Below are 21,535 nucleotides of genomic sequence, written 5' to 3' on the forward strand. Positions count from 1 at the left end.
ATACAAGGTGACTAATGTGATTATTGAGTAATTGTTAAAGTGAGCGAGACAAGGTTAACAGCTATGATAAATATTTATTACTTTCAAGTTGTTGAAACAGGATCTTTACTGACCTCTTGAAATTCCTCCTAAAATGTTGTTCAGTATGAGCTACTTCAGCTGCAAGTAAAGGGAGGAAGTGTTTGCCTGCCTGCAGCAGTGCTGTGTGAAGCTGTAGGAAGCAAAGAAGGCAATGTTGGTTGCAAATAAGTATCCAATCCACAGTTTTTAATATTTATTTGTATATATATTTATATTGGAAACCCTAAATGGAAGTAGAAAAGTGCACTCAAAAAAATGTGTTGTTGGATGAACACAATTTAATCATGGCACCCATTTTGCACACGATTTAACCAAGTACAATAAACCATTTTCAATCATGTCAAACCAACACATTTAGCATTTGGCGGTTTAATGTAATCTGATTACGTTGGATCAACATAGTATACTTACATTGATTTGAAGTGATTTATTTAAGTATGTAGAGTGAAATTTGTTTTAATTCATTCTACACACGTTAAAACGTTTAGGAAAACACAATTAAATCTTGTTGTTTCAACAACTACTTTGTTAATCAAGGCAACTACTGCAAGTCTTGCTTAATAAACCAATATGGGGGTTGATGATTTCACTCATTTCAATCGAATTATTTCAATTAGATTTGTTTACATTTGTTACACATTTAGAAACCCACTACTTTACAAAAAAAGTCACAATCAGATAATGATAACATTAACTTTATTAACTGGATTTAGTGGACAATATAAAAGCTTACCATTTTTGTACACCTGCAAGCATTATGCCACTTCAAAAGGTATAACGTTAGAATACTTATTTACATAGGTAATATGTTCGAACCAAAGCTTCCACAACTAAAAACAGATGCAAAATTTGCTAAATATTTCAACTGTATTTTAAAAAATTAAACTAAAAGATAAAAATACATCTCCCACTTGGCAAGTTAAAACATGTGACAAAATAGAATTACTATTGTGTGAATTTGGAAAAAAAAAAAAAAAAATTAGAAATAATTTGGGGGCAATACAACAACAACAAAAAATCCATAGGTAAAAAAAAAAAAATATATAGGGATTAAAAAAAAATTAGGAAGTAAAACTAAAATAGAAACAGAAGGCTTAACATCAAATTAAATGACAGATGACATTTTTTTTCCAAATGCAATTAATTATTTGAAATGAAAATCTATATTTGTTTGGTGTATCTCATTGTAATAATTATTAGTTTGACCAATTTTTATATTTCTGTATTTATCCAGAATCCAAAAACTTAAAAATATTTTTTTAAATAATAGAAAAAAATATAAACAACTCAAATATTAACATTATATATTGGAAATCACCATTGCACCAATGAACCATTCAAGACCTATCAATCATTTTCAAGTGCTCTCACCCCATAAGCTTGTTTTTCAGAAACTGTGCCTTTGAAGAGAGCTTTTGTCCATCAAGATTTAAAAGTATCTTCTGGAGGACTTCAAAGGTGCATTTAAGTTCTGGTGGGTAGCTCAGGTTCAAACAGTATATGAGTCCAAACAACAGAGCCCATGCTTGTGCAATGTTACCCAAATCAGTGTTAGCCTCCACACCCTCAATCAGGACACCAACGTCCTCTGGGTCATCTTCAGGTTCAGCACCCTCCTTCTGGATGACGTACACCCCCATCACAGTTTGCTCCATGCAGCTTTTTGCCTCGCTGTCCGTATCCTACATGAACAAATATAAAACAACAAAGTAAAATTTAAGAGATTGTTTAAACAACTGTTTCTATGCTGTTCATAAAATCCAAGTAGTCAAAGTAATAAACAGAAAATTACACCACTAAAGTAGTTGTTAGTTATTACTCCAATACATAAATTATAAAATACACCTCTCATGTCAAAAGAGGTGGCATAATTGACCTCTCACCAGCCCCTCCCCCAAAAGGGCCATTGTCCAATTACACATTATAGCAACCATTACTGTGTCTGACAAACATTAACCTCAAGCAAGATGGAGAAGCAGTGTGCCCACCGATACCCCGAGAGATTGTGTCTGGAGGAGTTGTGTTCTTTCCATTCACAAAGTCAAAAACAACGTGAATGGATTAAACAGTGTGGATGGCCCCACTCCCAGGTAAATGTACCAAACATTATGAAGCATGTCTGCTCGCACATTTGGGTACCCATTGGTGCGCAGAGGAAACCATTTGTTTGTCGGACATAGCAAGAGTAACTTAGGGGGACAGGACTCGAGAAAAGGCTAACTCAGCTGCTAAAATAAAACAGGTATAGAAGTGTTAGTACTAAACAGCTCATAGACATTTCTATTTACAAATACTGATGACCATAGCAATGAAAAAACAACAAGACTTGTTTTAATCCAAGTGCAGATTCAAAAGCAATATTGTCTTGATGCATGTTAAATGCATTGTATGTTTGTGTATCAAGTTTAACTACGGTATGCATAAATTTATTTCCTTCCAATACCAAATTCCATAAATTCTTTATTGCAACGCTTAATACTGTTTGGTATTCAAGACATCCTTTCCCCAATACCAGGTGTCTTGTTGCTAATCTCAAAATTTTAATTTTAACGATTTGCATTTGAGGCAACGTCACAATTTGTATGGTAAATAAAATGGTAAATGGCCTGCATTTATATAGCACCTTACTAGTCCCTAAGGACCCCAAAGCGCTTTACATATCCAGTCATCCACCCATTCACACACACATTCACACACTGGTGATGGCAGCTACATTGTAGCCACAGCCGCCCTGGGGCGCACTGACAGAGGCGAGGCTGCCGGACACTGGCGCCACCGGGCCCTCTGACCACCACCAGTAGGCAACGGGTGAAGTGTCTTGCCCAAGGACACAACGACCGAGACTGTCCAAGCCGGGGCTCAAACCGGCAACCTTCCGATTACAAGGCAAACTCCCAACACTTCAGCCACGATCGCCCCATATGAGAATGTTACAGTCAACATGCTGTCACAATGACTCACCAAGTACTCCTTTATTAACTTCTCATAGTCTTCGTTTAGGTAGATGCACAAAGACTTCAAGATGCATGCTCGTCTGGTATGGATGTTGTCATGCTGGAGAGGAGGAGGAGATAATATGAGCCAAAACCAGGCTGTTTTTCTTAAAGCTAGGGTAATCAGTTAACTTGCATAATTATTCTTTAGGTTAGAACATGGCATGTACCATTTGTTAAGCCGAAACAAAATTGACAACTTCATCTCCAAATAAAAGTTATTTTTGCTGCCTATGACAAAATCTACTCAATCCTAATACAAACCTTGGAGATGGCAAGCATGAGACCTCTTATTTTCTTTCCAGGTGTCCCTCCTTTGCTCAGAAAGATTTCCATTAAGCGTGGCGCGTATTGGTCAAGCTCGGCAAAGAAAGTAGATAGCAGAGGCTTTCTGGTGATTCGCAGAAACTCCTTGTCAATCTGCAATAGAGAACAAATACATTGATTAAAAACTCAACTGTATATTTCACTCACTTCACATCTAAGCTGACTAAAGCTGCTTTTAGAAGACCATGCAGACATCAGTGCTGTCTGTGTAGAACATGAATCAGTCTGTGTCAGATCCTGAATTTAAAATTTCCACTGAAGTCACAGGTAAGAGGCAAATGGAACCAAGATCTAGGCCATTTGCTTTTTGAAGTTTGCAAAGACTGCTAAATTGTGCCAGTGGTAGTTCACTCTTTGCAACATAGTACGCTGGTCTAAACAGATTTTTCAGGTTTATTTTTAGTATGTTATTTGCAATTGGTGTTTGTTCTGGGAAAGATATTGCAGACTGAGCAATAATGCATTTCTAATGGGGGCCTTTCTTAAATGTACTGGTCCCAGTAACAAAGGCGCTTGTCGACTCAGAAATCGAGGGAAAACCAACAACACAACCGGCAGAACATTATGTTATTTACACGGGTGCACATACGTGGTCCGCATGTGCGCATTCGCTGTCAAAATAAAAGACGCGCACCAGATAAGAAGTTGCAACGCGCATTTGCGTCCATATAAAAGGCACTGTTTTTGTCCGCTAGAGTGGGATTTTCACGGCACATTCTGCACCACATCTCTGTGCGTTCATCATTTGTTTGAAGCCAGCCACCTGCGGACCACTTATGTGCACCCCTGGTTATATAGCTTGTCATATTGCAGCCACAGAAATTCTTTTGTCCATGAAACCATAAAGCTGCACTTTCTTTTTGCCTTATAGTCTGATTTGTCATAATTTTTCCGTTTTGTGGTAAGCTTTTCTTTGGCTGTCACTTCTTCACCCTGACCCGTCTTATTTGGCTTAGCAGAACTAAAATATATATCCTGCTGCTTTTACACACGCACTTACATAACGCTCAGCGATTCTCTGCGCAATCAACCTCTCACATGTTTAAGCTTGCTGCGGGAGATTTCACTTGTCATGTTTGCATAGTAAGCTAACAATTGATAAGACTATGTCAGAGGAATTGGTGCGCAAATTATCATCACTCACCAATCAGTGCTGTCGCTCTCTATACACAGTTCGCGCGATTGCAAAGTGAAAGCAAAAAACAAGCGCAAATTCAAACGCGATTTCAATATGTCACATATTGACAGTGGCTCACCAATGCCAATGACATAATTACCCAGCTACATTTCCGAAAGAATGCAAAAGCATTGACATATATTTTTCTTTCCTATGACAGCCCGACGGGCAGGGCAGAGATAGATTTTGGTGGCCCGACTGGAAAAATCGCTAGCCCCGGGATGTCGGGCTAGCGATTTTGCGAGCCCTGTACAGTGTTTCAATATTTTTTACCTACTACTCTCCCTGATGGAACAACGCTTGCACTGCCACATACAAGTCACTGAAAGAAAAAAAGAGAAGCAGTTTTAAGGATGGTTTTATTGACCACCTTTTTTTTTTTTAACTTTGATTAAATCATAAAACTATCATAAAAATATATGATGGTAAAAACTTACCATGTATTAAAGAGGAGGCACAAACAATCAGAAAAGGGGTCAGCTTTCTTTGTGGTGTTACTATGGTAAAGAAAACAGACAAAAAAATTTATAAAAACTCCACAGTGGATTTTTTTTTACTTTGTTGCAAACGTATAAAAAAAATACAAATACATATAAATACCTCTTGCAATATAAAATTCACAGATAAATATCCAATCTGTTGCCAAATGTAATAGCAGTGTTTCACACTATGCAATAAAGATGCTGGTAGTTGCGGTAAAGGTCCGACAGGCAATTTTCATAACTATCCGCCATTGCCTTTTCCTCTGACCTCGTGTTTATGCTCTTTTCCCCATGCACTAGCGTTTAAGTCAATTCAAAGGATGCAGTCCCTGAATTTGGACACAGCTAATATTTAGCAACTCGCGCATGCTAGTTTAACTTGCATTACTGCAAGAGGCCGAATGCTTAAAAAAAAGGAGAGAGAAAGAAAGAAGAAATGCAAATGATAATAAAAAAAAAAAAAAAAAGCGAAGAAAGACCATGTCTTGCAATAACCGTCATTTAAAACCAAAGTGAATGCTAACAGAGCTAGGTAAAAGTTCAATGAGACAACCATACAACTTTAGCTAACTTCATTTACTTTGAAATTGAATTTCAAACGTGTTAAATATTGAATTAAACACATTAATAACCGCTAAAAACACTATAAGACTAACTGCAAAAACGGGTAACAAAAAAAAGAATGAAATGGAAATGCTAATAATAATATAAATATAGCCGGAGCGGATTAGAAATCAGGTATTAGACGGTACCGATTGGCACCGTCTAATACCCTATTTTCACTGTATTTGCTCCACTCCCGCTGTCTAATGACAAATTACACATTTGGAATTAAAAACATTGTTAAACAATTAACGGACGGAACAACTACGTTTGACTAAGATATTTTCAGTTATTTATTACTTACCTGTATTGTGGAAGATTCCGCAGAGGGAAACGGCAGTTCACTGAACACAAAACTTTCTCCGCGTTCCCGCCTCTTCACTTCTGGGAAGTTTGAGCATGCGCACTAGGCATCGGTTTTAGAGTTGTTGATTTAAAATAATTACATTTAATTGAACTGAAGAATGCAAATCTAGTTCATTAAACTTTTTGTTATTTTATGTTAAACCAACAACTGATAATGATTTAAAAACCTAAACTCAATATGTTCATGTTAAATAGACAAATGTCTATTGAATAAATCAAACAACTGCCTTAGTTGACTTTTTTGAGTGTGTATTCCCTCAAAGAAAAATTCTAATTCAAATTTGTGCATAGTGTGGGACAAGTAGTAATAAATAATAGTAATCTCTGCACCAACTCATTACAAATGTATCCTTTTAGCTGCTAACGGCCCACCTATGTTCAGCACCTAAAGTTCAAAATCTGTCTGAGGTAGTGTACAGATGTGGACAAAGAATTTTTTGCTCTTGTTATTTCAAATTCTCATGAGCCGTGCTGAGGTTGCATCGATCCATTGTGTCCACCTTTCAGTCCCTATTTTCCAAGTTGTAAGGATGACATTCCCTGCTTGACTTTGTAGTCTTTCCAAATAGAGATGTGCTGTCACTAAGAACGAGTCCAATTTAAATCGTTCAAACACAAAAAACAAAACAAAACAAAAAACGGAGACATGGCCAATAATTCAGAGGTCTGGCAAAAATGCTTTACACTTCTCTGTGTGAACACATTAGCTCTGTTTTGAGGTACTGTGACAACCAGACAGCTTAGCCGAAACACTGTCTAAAGATGTCTTGTAGTTAATCTTTTCCTCTGCTCAGCGAGACTTAAGACTGGAGCATCAGAAGCAATAATTTTACATCCTCACCTGGCACCTCATTCTGCTGTATTTCACGGATGACAAAATATTGTATAAATAGCTTATGAGATTTGACGTGAGGGATCAGTTTCCATTAATGTATCAAGAAGTTGTTAAAGTTTGTAGAGAGTGTGTTTGTTTCACAAACAAAATAGCTTTCGGTTTATTCCTCCGCTGTGCTTCTCTCCTAAGTGTGCTCTCAGGGGAGGAAACATATATATTACATGAAATCTGACCTTGCCTTACTGTCAGGCCTTGCTTTTCAAGCTCCAGCTTCTGAGTGTGTGACAGTCTATAGGTGAATGTCTGTGATGAGCGCTGAGGCAAGAAATCAATGTGTGAAAAATGAAACTGTAATTAGTGTATCAGTCATGCCTTAAATGATACGTGAATAACATGTTGGTGGCCAGGTGGGTTCTACACTGCTAAAAATAAACATTAGTCCCTCAATATTAATGAACAGCACGTGTTTTCAAGACTATGACCGCATAGAAACTATTCTGTTAGAAAAACAACCAAGGCTTTGATTGATAGCATGTGAGACATGTTAGTTATATTAGGTGTAATCACTATCTAACCTCTTGTGAATATTTGATAAGTACTGAGTTCGTGCAAAGGTGGTCCGCCCTTAGCTGCTGAGATTCTCCCAGAGGACTGAGACTAGGATGCTAACAGCAGGCAGACCATGTCTGAGCTGATGAAGTCAGACACTCCCTGGGGCTGGATTTTAACCAGAATACACAGGCACACTGCATTTTGTCATAACCAGAAATAGAAACAGAAGCCTGCTGATACTTTAAAAAACAAAAAACCAAGGATCAAGCATTATGATTATTCTTGAGTGACTCATCGAGCAACAAACAAAACAGGCGGCCTCTCCTTTGACAATTTCCCAGTGTTAATGCATTTATCTAAATGTATTCTCTATTATTCTGTCAGTTTCTCGGGCATCTCTGCCTAAGAAGAAAGTGCAGTCACTTTGTGCAAAACGTAATGTATTGTAAATTATTCAAGAAAAAGTTAATAGATTAAAATCTTTATTCTAAAGAGATGGTGCCAAATCAAATTCCCTTTTGAGATACTTTACTGTGTTCGGCGCTCTGTATGCTATATGTTTGTGCGTACAATTCAAATGTAAAAAAGGAAAGAAAAAATGACACCGTGTAAATTTGAAGTGTTTTCATCAGGATTCAAACACCTTTCTCTGTGCGGATGATTTATTAAATCCACAGTATTCTTCAGAATTCAGCTTCAGAATTATGTAAGGCCCATTTTCCCACTGGAAATTACACTACTTATAGTTGCATGCAAACAGTTCATGTCAGAGTTGTGATATTCCAGCCAAATTATTAACAAATGATAACTGCTGGACCCAGAAATTTGCCAGTGTGCTCCTAATGTCAGTCCCAAGTCCAGATAAAGGGGAAGTGTTGTACCGGGAAGGACATCCATGTAAAATCTTGAGCAAATCAAACATGCGTTTCAAAAATGAGATATCTATAACAGATTGTTAACCAGAATTGGGTTAAAAAAGACTGCCTCTGGTGCTGGTAGCCAACAGGATGCCAGTGAAAATGGTGTTTCTGTTGTTCAAAGAAATGGGAAAAGGAAAGGTGGGAGGCATGTTTGAAGGCAGTGAGAGAGAAGGAAAGGTGGAAGTGAAGAGGTAAGATTAAGGACACTAACTATATTGTGTGTGCAGGACACCAGGTGTAAGAGAAGCAAGAGCAGGAATACTGCAGATGGATTCTGACTGTTGGTGTAGATATGAAGTGCAGTAGGAGTAATCTTGAAGGAAGAGTATGTGAATAGGGTTGTGGAGGGAAAGAGAGAGTCATATACGATCAGATAATGTTGAATGTTGTCAGTGTGTATGCCCCACACGTTGGATTTCAATTTGAAATGCAGATGGAAGGGAAAATTATGGAAACATACACTTAAAGAGGCAGGAGGAACATTGCGTGATGTGTGAGTGGAGTGGAAGAAGGTGCACCCACGTGGACTGTACTGTATGTTGTGCACAAGGTGCAGTTTGAGAGCAATGGGAGTCTGCCATGTGATGTGAGGGGAGAATATAGCTAGGCAGCATCAGATGGTCATCTGTAGGATGGCTTTGGACATCAAGAAGGAAGGATTAGGATAGCTCAGCAAGGATTAAATGGTGGAAGTCGAAGGAGGAAAAATGTTGCTGAGAGTTCAGGGAGGAGTTGAGACAGGCTTTGGCTGGAAGGAAAAGTTACCAGATGACTGGGAAAGCACAGTTATAGCACTGATTGAAGCTGCCAAGTAGCAGTTTGGTGTATCCTCTGGACAGAGGAAAGAAGGTGATAAGACTTGATGGTGGAATAAGAAAATACAGGAAAGTGTTCAAAGGAAGATGTAAGCAAAGAAAAAGTGGAATAGTCAGGAAGATGAAAGTAAGTAGACAGGAATACTTGGAGACTAGATGTATGGCAAAGAGAGGTGGAAAGAGCAAAGGAAACAGCTTAAAGTGAGCTGTATGGGAGGCTGGACACTAAGAAGGAGAAAAGGACATTATATATATATATATATATATATATATATATATATATATATATATATATATATATATATATATATATATATATATATAATGTGTGTGTGTGTACTACATATCAAACTGGAAACCATGTGCAGTAGGTGATTAATGATGAAAATGTGCCTACGAGTGAAAAGAAGTACTTTGAGGAGATGAGGAAAGTAGAAAATGAGAGAGAAAGAGACAGAGCAGGACGGATGGAGGAACATTACTGAATTGTGAAATGCAGAGAAGGAGGGAAGTGAGGGCACTACAGATTTGATCAGATTTTATAGAGAAGGTCAGAAAGAGTTGCACTATGGCTTTGTGGCTCTAGAGAAAGCATATGATAGAGTACCGAGAGAGGCTGTGGTGCTATTTGAGGAATTACGGTTAAGTCATTGCAATCTTTATTGAGAGTAGAGAGCAGGTCTAAGAGAGCCTGGAGAGGTGGAGGTATGCTCTAGAGAGAAGATGAATCTAAGTCAGTGGAAAGAAAGACAGAATACATGTGTGAGAATGAGAGCGAAAGGTGAACATGCAAGGACAGGAAATACTGAAGGTAGATGACCTTCAATACTTTGGGTCAACAATTTAAACAATCGACAGTGAAGAAGAGTGTGCAGGCAGGGTGGAGCAAGTGGAGAAGAGGGTCAGGAGTGATTTGTGACAGAAGGATAGCAGCGAGAGTGGCACTGAGACCTGCTGTGATGTATGGTTTAGAGACAAATGACGAGCAGGATGAGCTGCAGCTGGCAGATGTTAAGGTTTTCATTGAGAGTAACCAGACCCAGGTTAGAAATGAGTACATCAGAGGAACAGTCTATTGAGCAGTTTGGAGACAAATTTAGAGAGACAAGGTTGAGATGGTTTATGTGCAGAAGAGGTATGGTGCTATGGACAAAGCATGATGAATATAGAGCTGCCCAGCAGGAGGACAAAATAAGATACTTTGATGGATAAATGCATTGATGGTGGTTGACAGTCTTGGACTGCATCTAGGAGCAGTGACAACAGATTTTACAATCTTTTACAAAAAGCAGTGTAAAATTTCAGCGTAAAGAGACCATAAGATACTCACTGTTAAAAATGAGAGGCATTAAGACATTTAACTCAATAAGAAAGGAATACCTTAAAGTTATTTATGAAAGTGGTTAAATATAATTCTGACAAGTTTATTTTAGTGTCAGATTCAGTTTTGACAATTTTGATTAACACCTTGGGCTAGACCAGGGGTCGGCAACCTGCGGCTCCAGAGCCGCATGCGGCTCTTTAGTCCTTTTAGTGCGGCTCCACGTGGTTTGGGAAAATAAATTATTTTTTTTTAAGTAATTAGCTGAAGTGTATTTTATTTATGTTAGTTCTTTTTTAACTCGTAGTTCTAAATTGGAAGCTTATTGTGATATTGAAATATAAATATAAAATTATATTCTATTATTTTTTCATCGCTCAAAATAAGCGCCACACTTGCGGAAGCTGATATACCCGCCGAAATGCCGTGCATTTATCGAGACTTTCAACCCCAGGTAAGACAATTCTGGATCTTCGGATCCACATTATGTCAGCAGCTCCACCGTGAACTATGTTAAAAGCAAACACCGCTCACGCCTCACAGATGACAGCTTACAGTCCTGCGTAAAGATGAAAGTGACTTCGTACAGCCCTGATTTGCAGACGCTGTGCGCAGAGGTTCAGGAGCAGAAGTCCCACTGTAAACATACCACGGCAGACCTGACGATGTTTCCATGAACATGCTTTTCAGCATCTCTTTATTGACCACTTTTCACACATGGTTGCTGTACGCATACAGCCGGTGTTAAAGCGCACAGCCTGACTCACACCAACACAACAGCATAGACAGCACAGACGTTAAGGCGGCGAGGCGCGATTGCGGGTGCCACTCAGGTGCGTCCGCCACCCCTGCAGCGGCGCTGCAGACCACGCCCCGCCACACACATTAACCAGGTAAAATACATATTTAGGCAGAATTTTGCAAATATCTATTTTTCATTTTTCAGCAGCATAGTGCTTTTTTTTCCCAATTATTTTTTTAAAAAGTCAGGTCAAGGCTCCAAAAGCCCAAAGGCGATATAAGGGTGGCGGCTCACAACAGTTTATGTTTGCTACATGGATCATTTTAGTTCAGCTGGGTGTCTTTCCTTTTGTTATATTTCTTTAAGAGTTCAAAATGTGTTAATTACATAAATAAAATGTAATTTTCTCTGTAGCACTTCATGGATTTAAGCAACACACCTTAGTTGTTTACACAAAGCATAAAGGTAAAAAAAACAATATATACAGTGTTATCTTCATTTTAGATGTCAAAAAGTATTTGCGGCTCCCAGTGTTTTCTTTTGCGTGGAAATCCCGTCCAAATGGCTTTTTGTGTGTTAAAAGTTGCTGACCCCTGGGCTAGACAGAAGCTCAAGTAATACTTCAATCAAAATCTGACCTTTTAAAACCGAATGCCACCTTTTAACAGCGGCGAGTAGTTTTGGCCTTCATGGAAAATGCCTGTCAGTGTTTTTTGCTCTGAGTATACTTATGTAGTTGGCTGAACTCAGTCCTTCTGTTTGTAGATTTACTCGGTTGCGACTGCCTGTTGTGAGGATGTTTGCATAAAAGCTCACCGTGCTGGCAGAACTAAAATTTAGATATTTTTACAGTAACTGGCCAAATGATTTTGATAGTGACTCATCTCAGCTCAGGGATCCGGGAGGCATCCAAGCTTTAGGAAACCCTGGGGCAAACCTCAAAACAAACTGGAGGAATGATATATTGCAGCTGCCATGATAGAGCCTCGGGATGCCCTTTTACTGCTGTTGCACTTTCTCCTTTGTTCATGTGATGCTACTTTTAAGTGCAATCTAGCTCCAGCCCCTCTGCTCGTTCCTTTATAATTCAGTGTCTTGCTGCTGCAACACACATAACCTCTTCTCATCTGATCGCTTTTCCAGCTACAAACCACCCTTAATTATAACGTAGCCGAGGTCAGACATTAGATCAGTTACTAGTCAAAGTCCTACACATAAAATAGACTTAAATTAGTGCCACATAATATATAATTAGAGCATAATTACTAGGTGGGTTACAGTATTTTACTGTAACGTGATTTATATTTTGTTGGAATCCTATAGCAACGTGTCATATCCATATTTGTATAGAAATACTTTTTCAGATCTCCAGTTAAACCAATATTTCTATTGAGCGATGGCCATTTTGAACTTTTTGATGTAATAATGACATGGTCTTGTACTGGTCAGTGGTTTGCTTGTTTTAAGGATGGGTTGGACCTGCCTGGGCTCAGTTTCCTGTTCCCATTCTTCAGCCGTCTGATCTCATCAGACTCATCACCTACCTGAATTTAAAGACCAGCTTCAGCATCCACACTAATGTTCTCCCAGTGCTAACATCCTCGCTCTCATTGATTTCTAGAGACTTCTGTACAGTTGTAAAGCACACATCTTGCAAGACACATCCGCAGTGGCTTCCCCCATCGTGTCTATTTCATTCTCTCCACAGCTGCCTGAACAGTTTGGCCTAAACCAAATAAAACCTTTGAGCAGTAAACGGTTAAGTTACTAAACTGCGCTGTTGCCGTTTATGACCTTGCCAAATAATAGCTAACTTGTTGAATTTATTCTATTGGAATAAAGTGAAAGCCATATGAGAGCTGTATGATTGCAGCAGAGCTGGGAGTATTTCCCAGCAAATACACAGTATCAGGTTAGCCTGTCCCCCTTACAGAACTTAAAATATCTGCACAGAGTGACTCACATTTATCACCAACACTTATGCTCGCCTACTGGAGAAATTCCTCAATACACAGCTGGCATGCAGATATTTTCTTTTGTATGTGCATGTGATAGTGTTGCAGTGGCATGCATTTTGATAGGTATGGCACAAAGCTCATTTATGTGTAATGAATTCATATATTACGTCCCAGTTTAATAGAATTATACATTCACTTACTTGACTATGCCTACCATACAGTCCTTTGAGATGATAAGTGCTGCAGGAAATCAGCACATTGTCACATGGGCTGATGTTTTATTGTTAAAGCTATGAATTATTCATGCGTCCTCACCAAGTTTCAAATAGAGACACGAATTGTGTTTTTACTGACAGACAAACAGGGACAGATCCTTTTCTCAAAAGCACACAAATGCCAGTGTAATATAGATCATTTATCTGTTAATTTATGAGCAGGTTTCTTCCCAATTACGTATTCATAGAATCTTGGGGCAGAGTATGCACCTGTGAGAGAAATTTGTATTGATTCTTAAATACATAAATTTTCATTCAGATGAGTGGAACGTGAAGTTTCTGTTGAAAGACTCGCAGTTATGAATTCTAATTGTGCTCGATTCATTCTTGCACGGAGGCTTTCTGTTATGCTGGGAGACACTTTCCTCTTGTGGTGACCACGGTGTGAAATATCCGTTTAGAGGTAAAAATCTGCCTTGAGTCATTTTTCTGTGCTGAAGGCTCTTCAGTGAAGAATTTAACTTCTGACATGCAGGGGGACAGCAGGGAGCAGCTTTCACAATTTTCAATTGGTTAAATCCTCTGTTCTCTAACACATACACATACAGTGTGCAGTTTTATACACAGTCCTACATTTTCAGAGGGTTCAAATTAATCCCGTCCCGTCCTTCTGGTACAAGTTAATCTTGGTTTCATCTGTCCAAAAATCATTTTCAGGACTGTTCAGATTATTTTAAATGTTTTCTAATTGGCCTTCTTGTTCTTGAAGGTAACCAGTGGTTTCACCTTGTTACCTCTTTGTTACCATTAATTGAACTATATAACGAAATGAAGAGTAAATATACACAATACCAATGCTGGTTTTAGTATTGATACTACAGTGATAGGAGGAAAACTTTGTTTCAAGCCTTTAAGCTCAGTATGCAGCTTAACTGTACTGTGTTAAATAATTTTTTTTTTTGGGAAATGACAGTGGGCCCCAGGGTGGCAGTGGCTACAATGTAGCTTGCCATCACCAGTGTGTGAATGTGTGTGTGAATGGGTGGATGACTGGTTGTGTAAAGCGCTTTGGGGTCCTTAGGGACTAGTAAAGCGCTACACAAATACAGGCCAAAACAATTTCTGTCTCTCAGATGGAGAGCTGGGCTTGCTCTGTGCTCACTCCCTTCTGTTGCTGGGCTCCTGCTGTCACACCTGTTGCCACTTACTCATCAGCCACAGTAATTAAGGACATCGGCTTGAGCACCTACTCTCTGCCAGATCGCTGCTGTCCTTGTGGTGGTAATCATACCTTTTTTGTTTTAATTTTTGGATTCTTTACTCTCTGTACTTGTTCATCTGCATCTATCTACTTGTAACCACTCACCTGACTTTCAAGCTGGTCATTGTCTGCAACAGAGAAAATTCTTCTCCAACTACTTACCTGGACTCCAAAGTTTGTATTACCTGTGAAGGATGATAGTTCCACTTACCCGTCTGCCCACTCTTCACCACACACTCACCTGCTTAGTGCCTGGAACCCCTGTGGCTTGCCTTCTTACCCCCCTTGGTGCCTGTAGAACTATAATTTAACACTGCAGTGTAATATATTGACTGATGGAGAATCCCCTAATGTTTACTAACCTCGGTTCTCCTCTTTGGCAGAATTTCTTCCCTGCTCCAGTCCTACTTATCTGTCCGTACACCTGTCGTTGAGCTTTGGCTTTGTGAAAAGATCCTTTTGTGTTTGCAATAAACAATCTGAAAGCTTGCTATCTATCTCTTGGTCCAAGTAAATATAATATATATTTTATGTAGCTGGAAGTGGTCTATTAACTATTAACTAACTATCCATCCACACATCCATTCTCTTCCATTTATCTTTTTCAGGGTGGGGATATGCTGGAGCCTATCTCTGCTGTCTTAAGGTGAAAGGCAGGGTACACCCTGGACAGGTCGCCTGTCTGTCACAGGGCTCTATTAGATCGAATATTTAGATTTTGTTTGATTAAGACAAAAACTTTAAAAACAATGTCCTGCTGTTGCCTTGGCTCCTGTTGTCACTAAAGATTGAGTACTAAATGTTTAAAACACCAGACAGCACTTTAGCAGGAAGTTAAAAATGTCACAAAATCCGTGGAAAATTTCAACAACACTGAAGTATCAAACAGTTATTGTAAAGGTTAACCTAGCTGGCGCACATGCTAACATATGCTGTTTAGCTATTAGCTTTTACATTAGCAAACTGTTATCGTTAGCGTAGCGGCTAGGAGACTCCGGGGCGCGATGGACTATTGAGCCGTGGAGAACCTGGTGGATTGGAGGCTGTTCAGAATAGTGGAGGAACCATAGCTGAGCTGACCAGAGAGTCCAGTGTGAAGAGCTAATCCGAGCAGATAAAGAGCGAACTCTGGAGCAGAGCAGCTAAATCAGGCCTGAAGAACAGAGCCAAGCCTGTAAAGAGCTGCAGAGTGAGGCAGAGCAATGTGAATGCTGGATGAGAGACAGGCTGCAGGCAGATGTGAACAAGACAATAAACCTTTCTACTTCTCTAATGTTTTTTTTTTTTTTTTAAAACAGTGTTTCTTATTAAATTGTAGCAAGCACTGAGGCCCGTTTTAAAATGTGTTCAGTGACTGGTTTAATTTTTCACTCTGAGCATTGTTTTTTATATTTTCTTATCCAAAGTTGATAACTTTTCCATTATGCTCTTGTCTACAATAATGAAATTATTTAGATGTGTCAGGTAATGTTTGTTGTACCCTTTGTTTATCAGTAGATTTTAAAATATACCTTTGGGATCTGTATTGAAATTATTGAAGTTATTTGTAAAATGAATAAACTTTAATAATTATTTAGATAAATCTAACTTGTATTTGGGAAAATTAGTTAAAAAATTAATAACTTTTTAGAGCTATAACTTACGTTGTTGCAGGATGGGAGAAGCTTCTTTGTGGTATTGAAAATGGTGTGGAGTATTTTCCTGGTTATAGATAAGCTTTATTAGTCCCACACGTGGGAAATTTGTTTTGTCACATCAGGAAGTGGACAGTGCAAAAGTTATATAGCAAAAATTAGAATACCATAAGAATACAATACTGTACACAACTGTACAAAATAGAATAGAGTAACATAAAATACTATATACAGTAGAATAAAATAGAATAAAATATACAATAGGATAAAAATAGAAGACAAATTCTATATACAACTGAGTAAAAATACAGCTTTGTCAGAAAAGAGTATTGCACTTAGTCTTATTGCACATGTGTGGGTTTGTGTGTGTTTGATCAGTTGAAGTCTGTATCACGTCTGGTAATTTGACAACCCTACTGCCAATTATGACACACAAAGTACTTTTACTGCTTCTGCAAAACAGTAAAATAAGATAGATGAGATGTTTAAGCGTAGACAAACTGAAAGCGCTTGCATCCACAGTCACAATGCTAATGAAATGAAGACCAGCAACAGACTTCTAATCTGAGCTTTATTTTTAAACCTGCATGTATGTTTGTATGCATCTTGCATAGCAAGACAAAGTATGCAGGCTACAGTTCCTTTATCATCTATATCTGACGACACACTAATCATAACATTTAAACACCCGTCGTGTTACCTGCTCCACTATGTCACATACACATACTCTTTTGGGAAACTGTAGCACTGTGGCTGAGACTGCCAGTACAGTAGTTGCTGAAGTTGGAGGATTCAGTAGTTTCTGAGTCTTAAATTGGGAAGTGAAGCCTCACTTATGGTGGTTCAGTGTTTTCCCATCTGTGGAATGAGGTGCAACATCAGCACTAAGCTACCTTACTGCACACTCACAGATGATTTAACAGCCAACTCTTAAGCGCAGCCATGGATTAATAGAGTCTGACATAAAGCCTTTTCACTGGCTTTATCTGTTTCTTCTAAGCTTGGGGGAATTGAGCACTGGTTCTTTTCCCCCAGCGTGACACCAGCATCATCTGCACTGTTTCACAGTGCTCTCTCTCTCTTTTTTGAAACTTTACCATTTGTGCTGTGTTGGCAAGCATCTCCACTCACTATTGGCAATCATTCCCTTAAGATTTTCAGATCAAAGAAGTATTGGCTCTTCTGCTCAAAGATTACCCCAAATCAGGGCCCAATTCCATGCAAAGCCTGCAGGGGTCATCGAAATTTGTAGAGGCCTGTCAGATACAAGTAAGTGGTGATGTTGCATTGGATTATGGGAGGTTTTGAAGGCTGACCTCAAAATCCAAAGGCTTATAAATGTCTGCTTAAGATCACAGTTCAAAAAACAAAAACAACCCCCCCCCCCCCCCCCACCCCCGACAAACAAAAACGTTAAACTGGATGGATATTTGGGGCTTTTGGGGGTTAGTTGGGACTTTAACTTTAATCTCTGTGCACCTGATGCTCAGTGTTTTTTAGACCCAGACTCCTATTCTCCACGAGGTGACATGGAGGGAATGCACTTTCATTTAGTTCATTGAAACGACAAAATAGCTACTTAAAACAAAACAGCACTGCGAGACCCAAAAATCGAGAAGCAGACTGTTTTTTTTCAACTGTCAACTTATAAGTGGCCCCATGCTGGATCTCCCACAGGGATCTTACTTTTGAATAAAGCCATGTACTAATGGATGTAAGTTAACTGGGGTTTTCTTTTCCGAACACTGTTGGTTTCAACCTGCAGGTGACCTTCCAGAGTACAAAGTCAGTCAAAAGAACCCAGATCCATATTGAAGTTTTCACAAGAAAGCCAGCCAGCAATGGATCTGCTGTGCTCAGAATGTGAATTAAGCCAGTGCACAGGAACTGGCTGAAAATACTGAGAGATTAAGCGGAGATTCTTCTGAGATGAAACAGAGGATTGTGCTTCTGCTAATTGTCTCCCTCAGGGAAAGAGACAGCTCTTATTCTGTTTTAAATCGTAGGATTCTTATGGCTGCTTCGGTGTATTTATATTTGCAAGTGAGTGATTTCCTAATGGTATCCTGCTAAATAATACATAGCAAGATTTTGCTTCACACACTGTAGTATTTGGGACCTGCAGGATTCCCTCGAGCTGTACCTCTCACATACAGCTGAAGTAATTTATATGTGGTGGCTGCTTGTTGCTCGTATTTAATTTTTGACATGCACGTTTAAATCCGCATTAATAATACTACTGCAAATATTTACATACATTTCTTTTAAGCCATGCCCTTGTGTCCTATTTAACCTCTTATCATCAGTTTCCTACCATCTGTTGACCTGTGAGTAATCTTTACTGCATCAGAGTTTTGCTCTGAAAATTGCTGATTTGATTATATATATATTTTTTGACTGAGCTGGCCTTTTTCAGCGTAGTGGGAGACAATTTATCACTACATTTTGTGTGTGTGTGTGTGTGTTCTTACAGAGAAGCGAGTTGATTCTGACAACAGATCCTCCTCTTTAATAATCCACACTCTGAGCCATGTTTAGATCAAAGGAAGAAATGGCAGCCATGTTTTATGTAGACACTTGTCTCACTGTAAGACGGCTGCTCTTTTTCTCTCGGGCTCCCTTTTCTGCTAGATCTTCCAGAGTGTCTAAAACGCTCAGCGGACCATTAAGTCTTATATCCAGCAGAAAAATACCGCCAGAACACAAATGACAGTGGATGATTTTCGACCTCAGCTGAATTTGCGACCAAACCTGCTCTGTGGCTTATAAATGTCTGCTGTTAAAGAAGGAAGCTTCGGGGATCATTGACAAGCTGTCACAAAAAATACAATGGAACAAGAAGGATTTCAAACCAATTACTTAGAGTATACAGTCAAGCATCTTTGGGAATCACGTATGAAATCCCCCAGACATATGCCTAATTTCGAAATATTGAAAGAAGTGTTTGCTTTGTATGCTAAGCTTGACTGCCTCTTTTGTCAAGCGGAAGAGTCCTTAATTTTATTGTAACTTCAGTGTTGTGATATTTTCTGTCAAACATTAGTTTTACTCAAATTTCTGAAGCCTAAAGCCCTGATCAATTTTCTTACCAGTCATTACATGATCCTCAGTAAAAGCTGCATAATTTATGGCTACAAAATACAAAGAGATGACGGACTATTTTGCACCGTGTCAATATTTGTTTTTGGGTGTCAACAATGTGATGATTAGAGGAAAGCAGTGGACTGGAGTGGCACAGCTCTCACAGGATTGCCAATTTAAAGCATCTGCTGCTGACCACATAAACACAGAGACACACATACAGTGATCTAAGGGAGTGGGAGTGCGTGCTCGTGTGAGAGAAAGAAGGCGAGAGAACATCAATCTTACCCAACATGATTTGCTGACTGGATGAAAGCACTCCATCTGTCTTATGCTGTTTATTGAGGGAAAATTGGTTGAATTTAGCACAGTTGTTCCACAAAGAGAGAGTGCGAGGAAAAAAAGATTAGGAGATGTCCTTGGCCAAACCTGTAGTGGAGCGAGATATTACAGCAACTGTAGGAAATCAAGAAAAATAACTTATACATCACACCTCAGGTATTACTATCAGCTATAGGGCATCTGTGAGTGTTTTTGTGCTTTTGCTAGTGCAAAACATCATTTTACACACAGTCTAGCTCCCCCAACATTCAGCCAGCAGGGATGTAAAATCTTTAAAAAGAGAAAACACACCAGTAGATGCACCAAAGACAGTCTGGTATCTTGTGCACGGACACTTCAATGAGGATACAAGAAAGTGGTTTGAGCCACTGACCTTCCATGTCATGAAAGACCTGCACTTCAACCTGAACCATAATTATAACTGACAGACAGAAACCCATACAGACAGACATGTAATGCTATGCAAAAGTCTTGAGCCAACCCTTGTTCCTTTATATTTTCCGAGGAAAATGGACAATAGGTGTAGAGGTTTATTGAAATGTGCAAACATAAATGGAAATACAGCATATAAGGCATTTGTACAATTGAGTTATGTACTTTTCAATGGTCAAATCATTCACAGGTTAAAAAAAAGCATTTTTCTGAAAAATGGTCAGGAACATGGACTGGACTGAAAACGAATGAGCCTAAAGCTTATAAGGCTACGTTCACACTGCAGGCGAAAGCGCATCAAATCCGATTTTTTTTTACCCTATGCGACCCATATCCGATCATGCTATGACAGTGTGAACGGCACATATCCGATATTTTCATATCCGATCTGGGTCACTTTCTTATGTGGTACTGAATCCGATACATATCCGATGTTTTAGAAAGCGACTGCTGTTTGAACGGTCATGTCGCATTAAATCCGTCTTTTACGTCACTGACACAAGACAGACGCCAATTATCAGCGCCGGAGAAGCGCCCATGAAGACATCGCAAACACTTCCTGGCCATCCAGTGTAGATGTTAGTGAAACTGTTGGGAAGACAACGTTGGAGAAACGTGAACATTTTATTTGTACTGTATAATCTGCAGATTCTGACAGAAATCTGCAACTATCCTTTGAAGCACCGCTCCTCTCTAAAACAGCAATAAGGATCATTATTAGTTTATTTACATTATTATGTAAATAACAAAATAACTTAAAGCAAAAATTGGGAAACGTAAAGTCCGAAGTCTTTATATTAAGGGCCATCAGTCAAACAATACTGTTTGCTTTGGGTCTAAACAGAGCGCGTTGTGTGTGACGTCTTCTTTTGCGCATTGCTGCCGCTTTGAAGGTTCACACTAGAGCGCCTTTTCTGTTGCATTTTATTTGTAGTGTGAACAAGAAGACAAAAAAATCAGATTTGATCAAAAAATCGGAATTGAGCATTAAGACCTGCAGTGTGAACGTAGCCTAAGTGGCTTGCTCCTTGCAGTGAACCCTGTGTTTTACTTTCATGCAGTCTTCTCTTTATGTAGACTTGGATATCAATACGTCTGAGTGTTGTTCACTTGGTTGGCTGTTGTGAAGGGGTTTCTCTTCATAATGGAAATGATTCTGTGATCATCAACCACTGTTGTCTTCTGTGGACATCCTGGTCTTTTTCTGTTGCTGAGTTCACCAGTGCTTTCTTCCTTTCTTTCTCAGGATGTACCAAACTGTAAATTTTGCCACTCCTACCAGTGAAGTAATTTCTTGGATGTTTTTTTTTCTTCTGTTTTTACACCTTAAGGATGGCTTGTTTCACCTACATGGAGAGCTCCTTTGACCGCATGTTGTGTGTTCACAGTAAAATCTTT

At 39.0% G+C, this 21,535-nt stretch overlaps 1 protein-coding gene across 5 annotated transcripts; it reads right to left on the reverse strand.

Annotated features, from left to right (window-relative positions):
• Window positions 1–760: 760 nt before the first annotated feature.
• LOC146517152 (uncharacterized) lies at window positions 761–6,216 on the reverse strand. 5 transcript variants are annotated; one of them, XM_085163815.1, is made up of 6 exons: window positions 5,968–6,209; window positions 5,016–5,075; window positions 4,852–4,900; window positions 3,339–3,494; window positions 3,043–3,135; window positions 761–1,763 (listed from the first exon to the last, which is right to left on the reverse strand). In XM_085163815.1, exons 4-6 carry the CDS (start codon window positions 3,408–3,410, stop codon window positions 1,449–1,451), a joined length of 480 nt encoding a protein of 159 aa, XP_085019941.1. In that variant the 5' UTR covers window positions 3,411–3,494; window positions 4,852–4,900; window positions 5,016–5,075; window positions 5,968–6,209; the 3' UTR covers window positions 761–1,448. The 5 variants fall into 5 exon arrangements, with proteins under 5 accessions (XP_085019941.1, XP_085019940.1, XP_085019942.1 ...); XM_085163814.1 differs by lacking the exon at window positions 4,852–4,900 and having other exon boundaries at window positions 5,968–6,210; XM_085163816.1 differs by having other exon boundaries at window positions 3,339–4,900; window positions 5,968–6,210.
• Between the last annotated feature and the right edge of the window lie 15,319 nt (window positions 6,217–21,535).

This window comes from Neolamprologus multifasciatus, chromosome 6, assembly GCF_963576455.1.
Source record: "Neolamprologus multifasciatus chromosome 6, fNeoMul1.2, whole genome shotgun sequence".
In the NCBI taxonomy this organism is placed as follows: Eukaryota; Metazoa; Chordata; class Actinopteri; order Cichliformes; family Cichlidae; genus Neolamprologus; species Neolamprologus multifasciatus.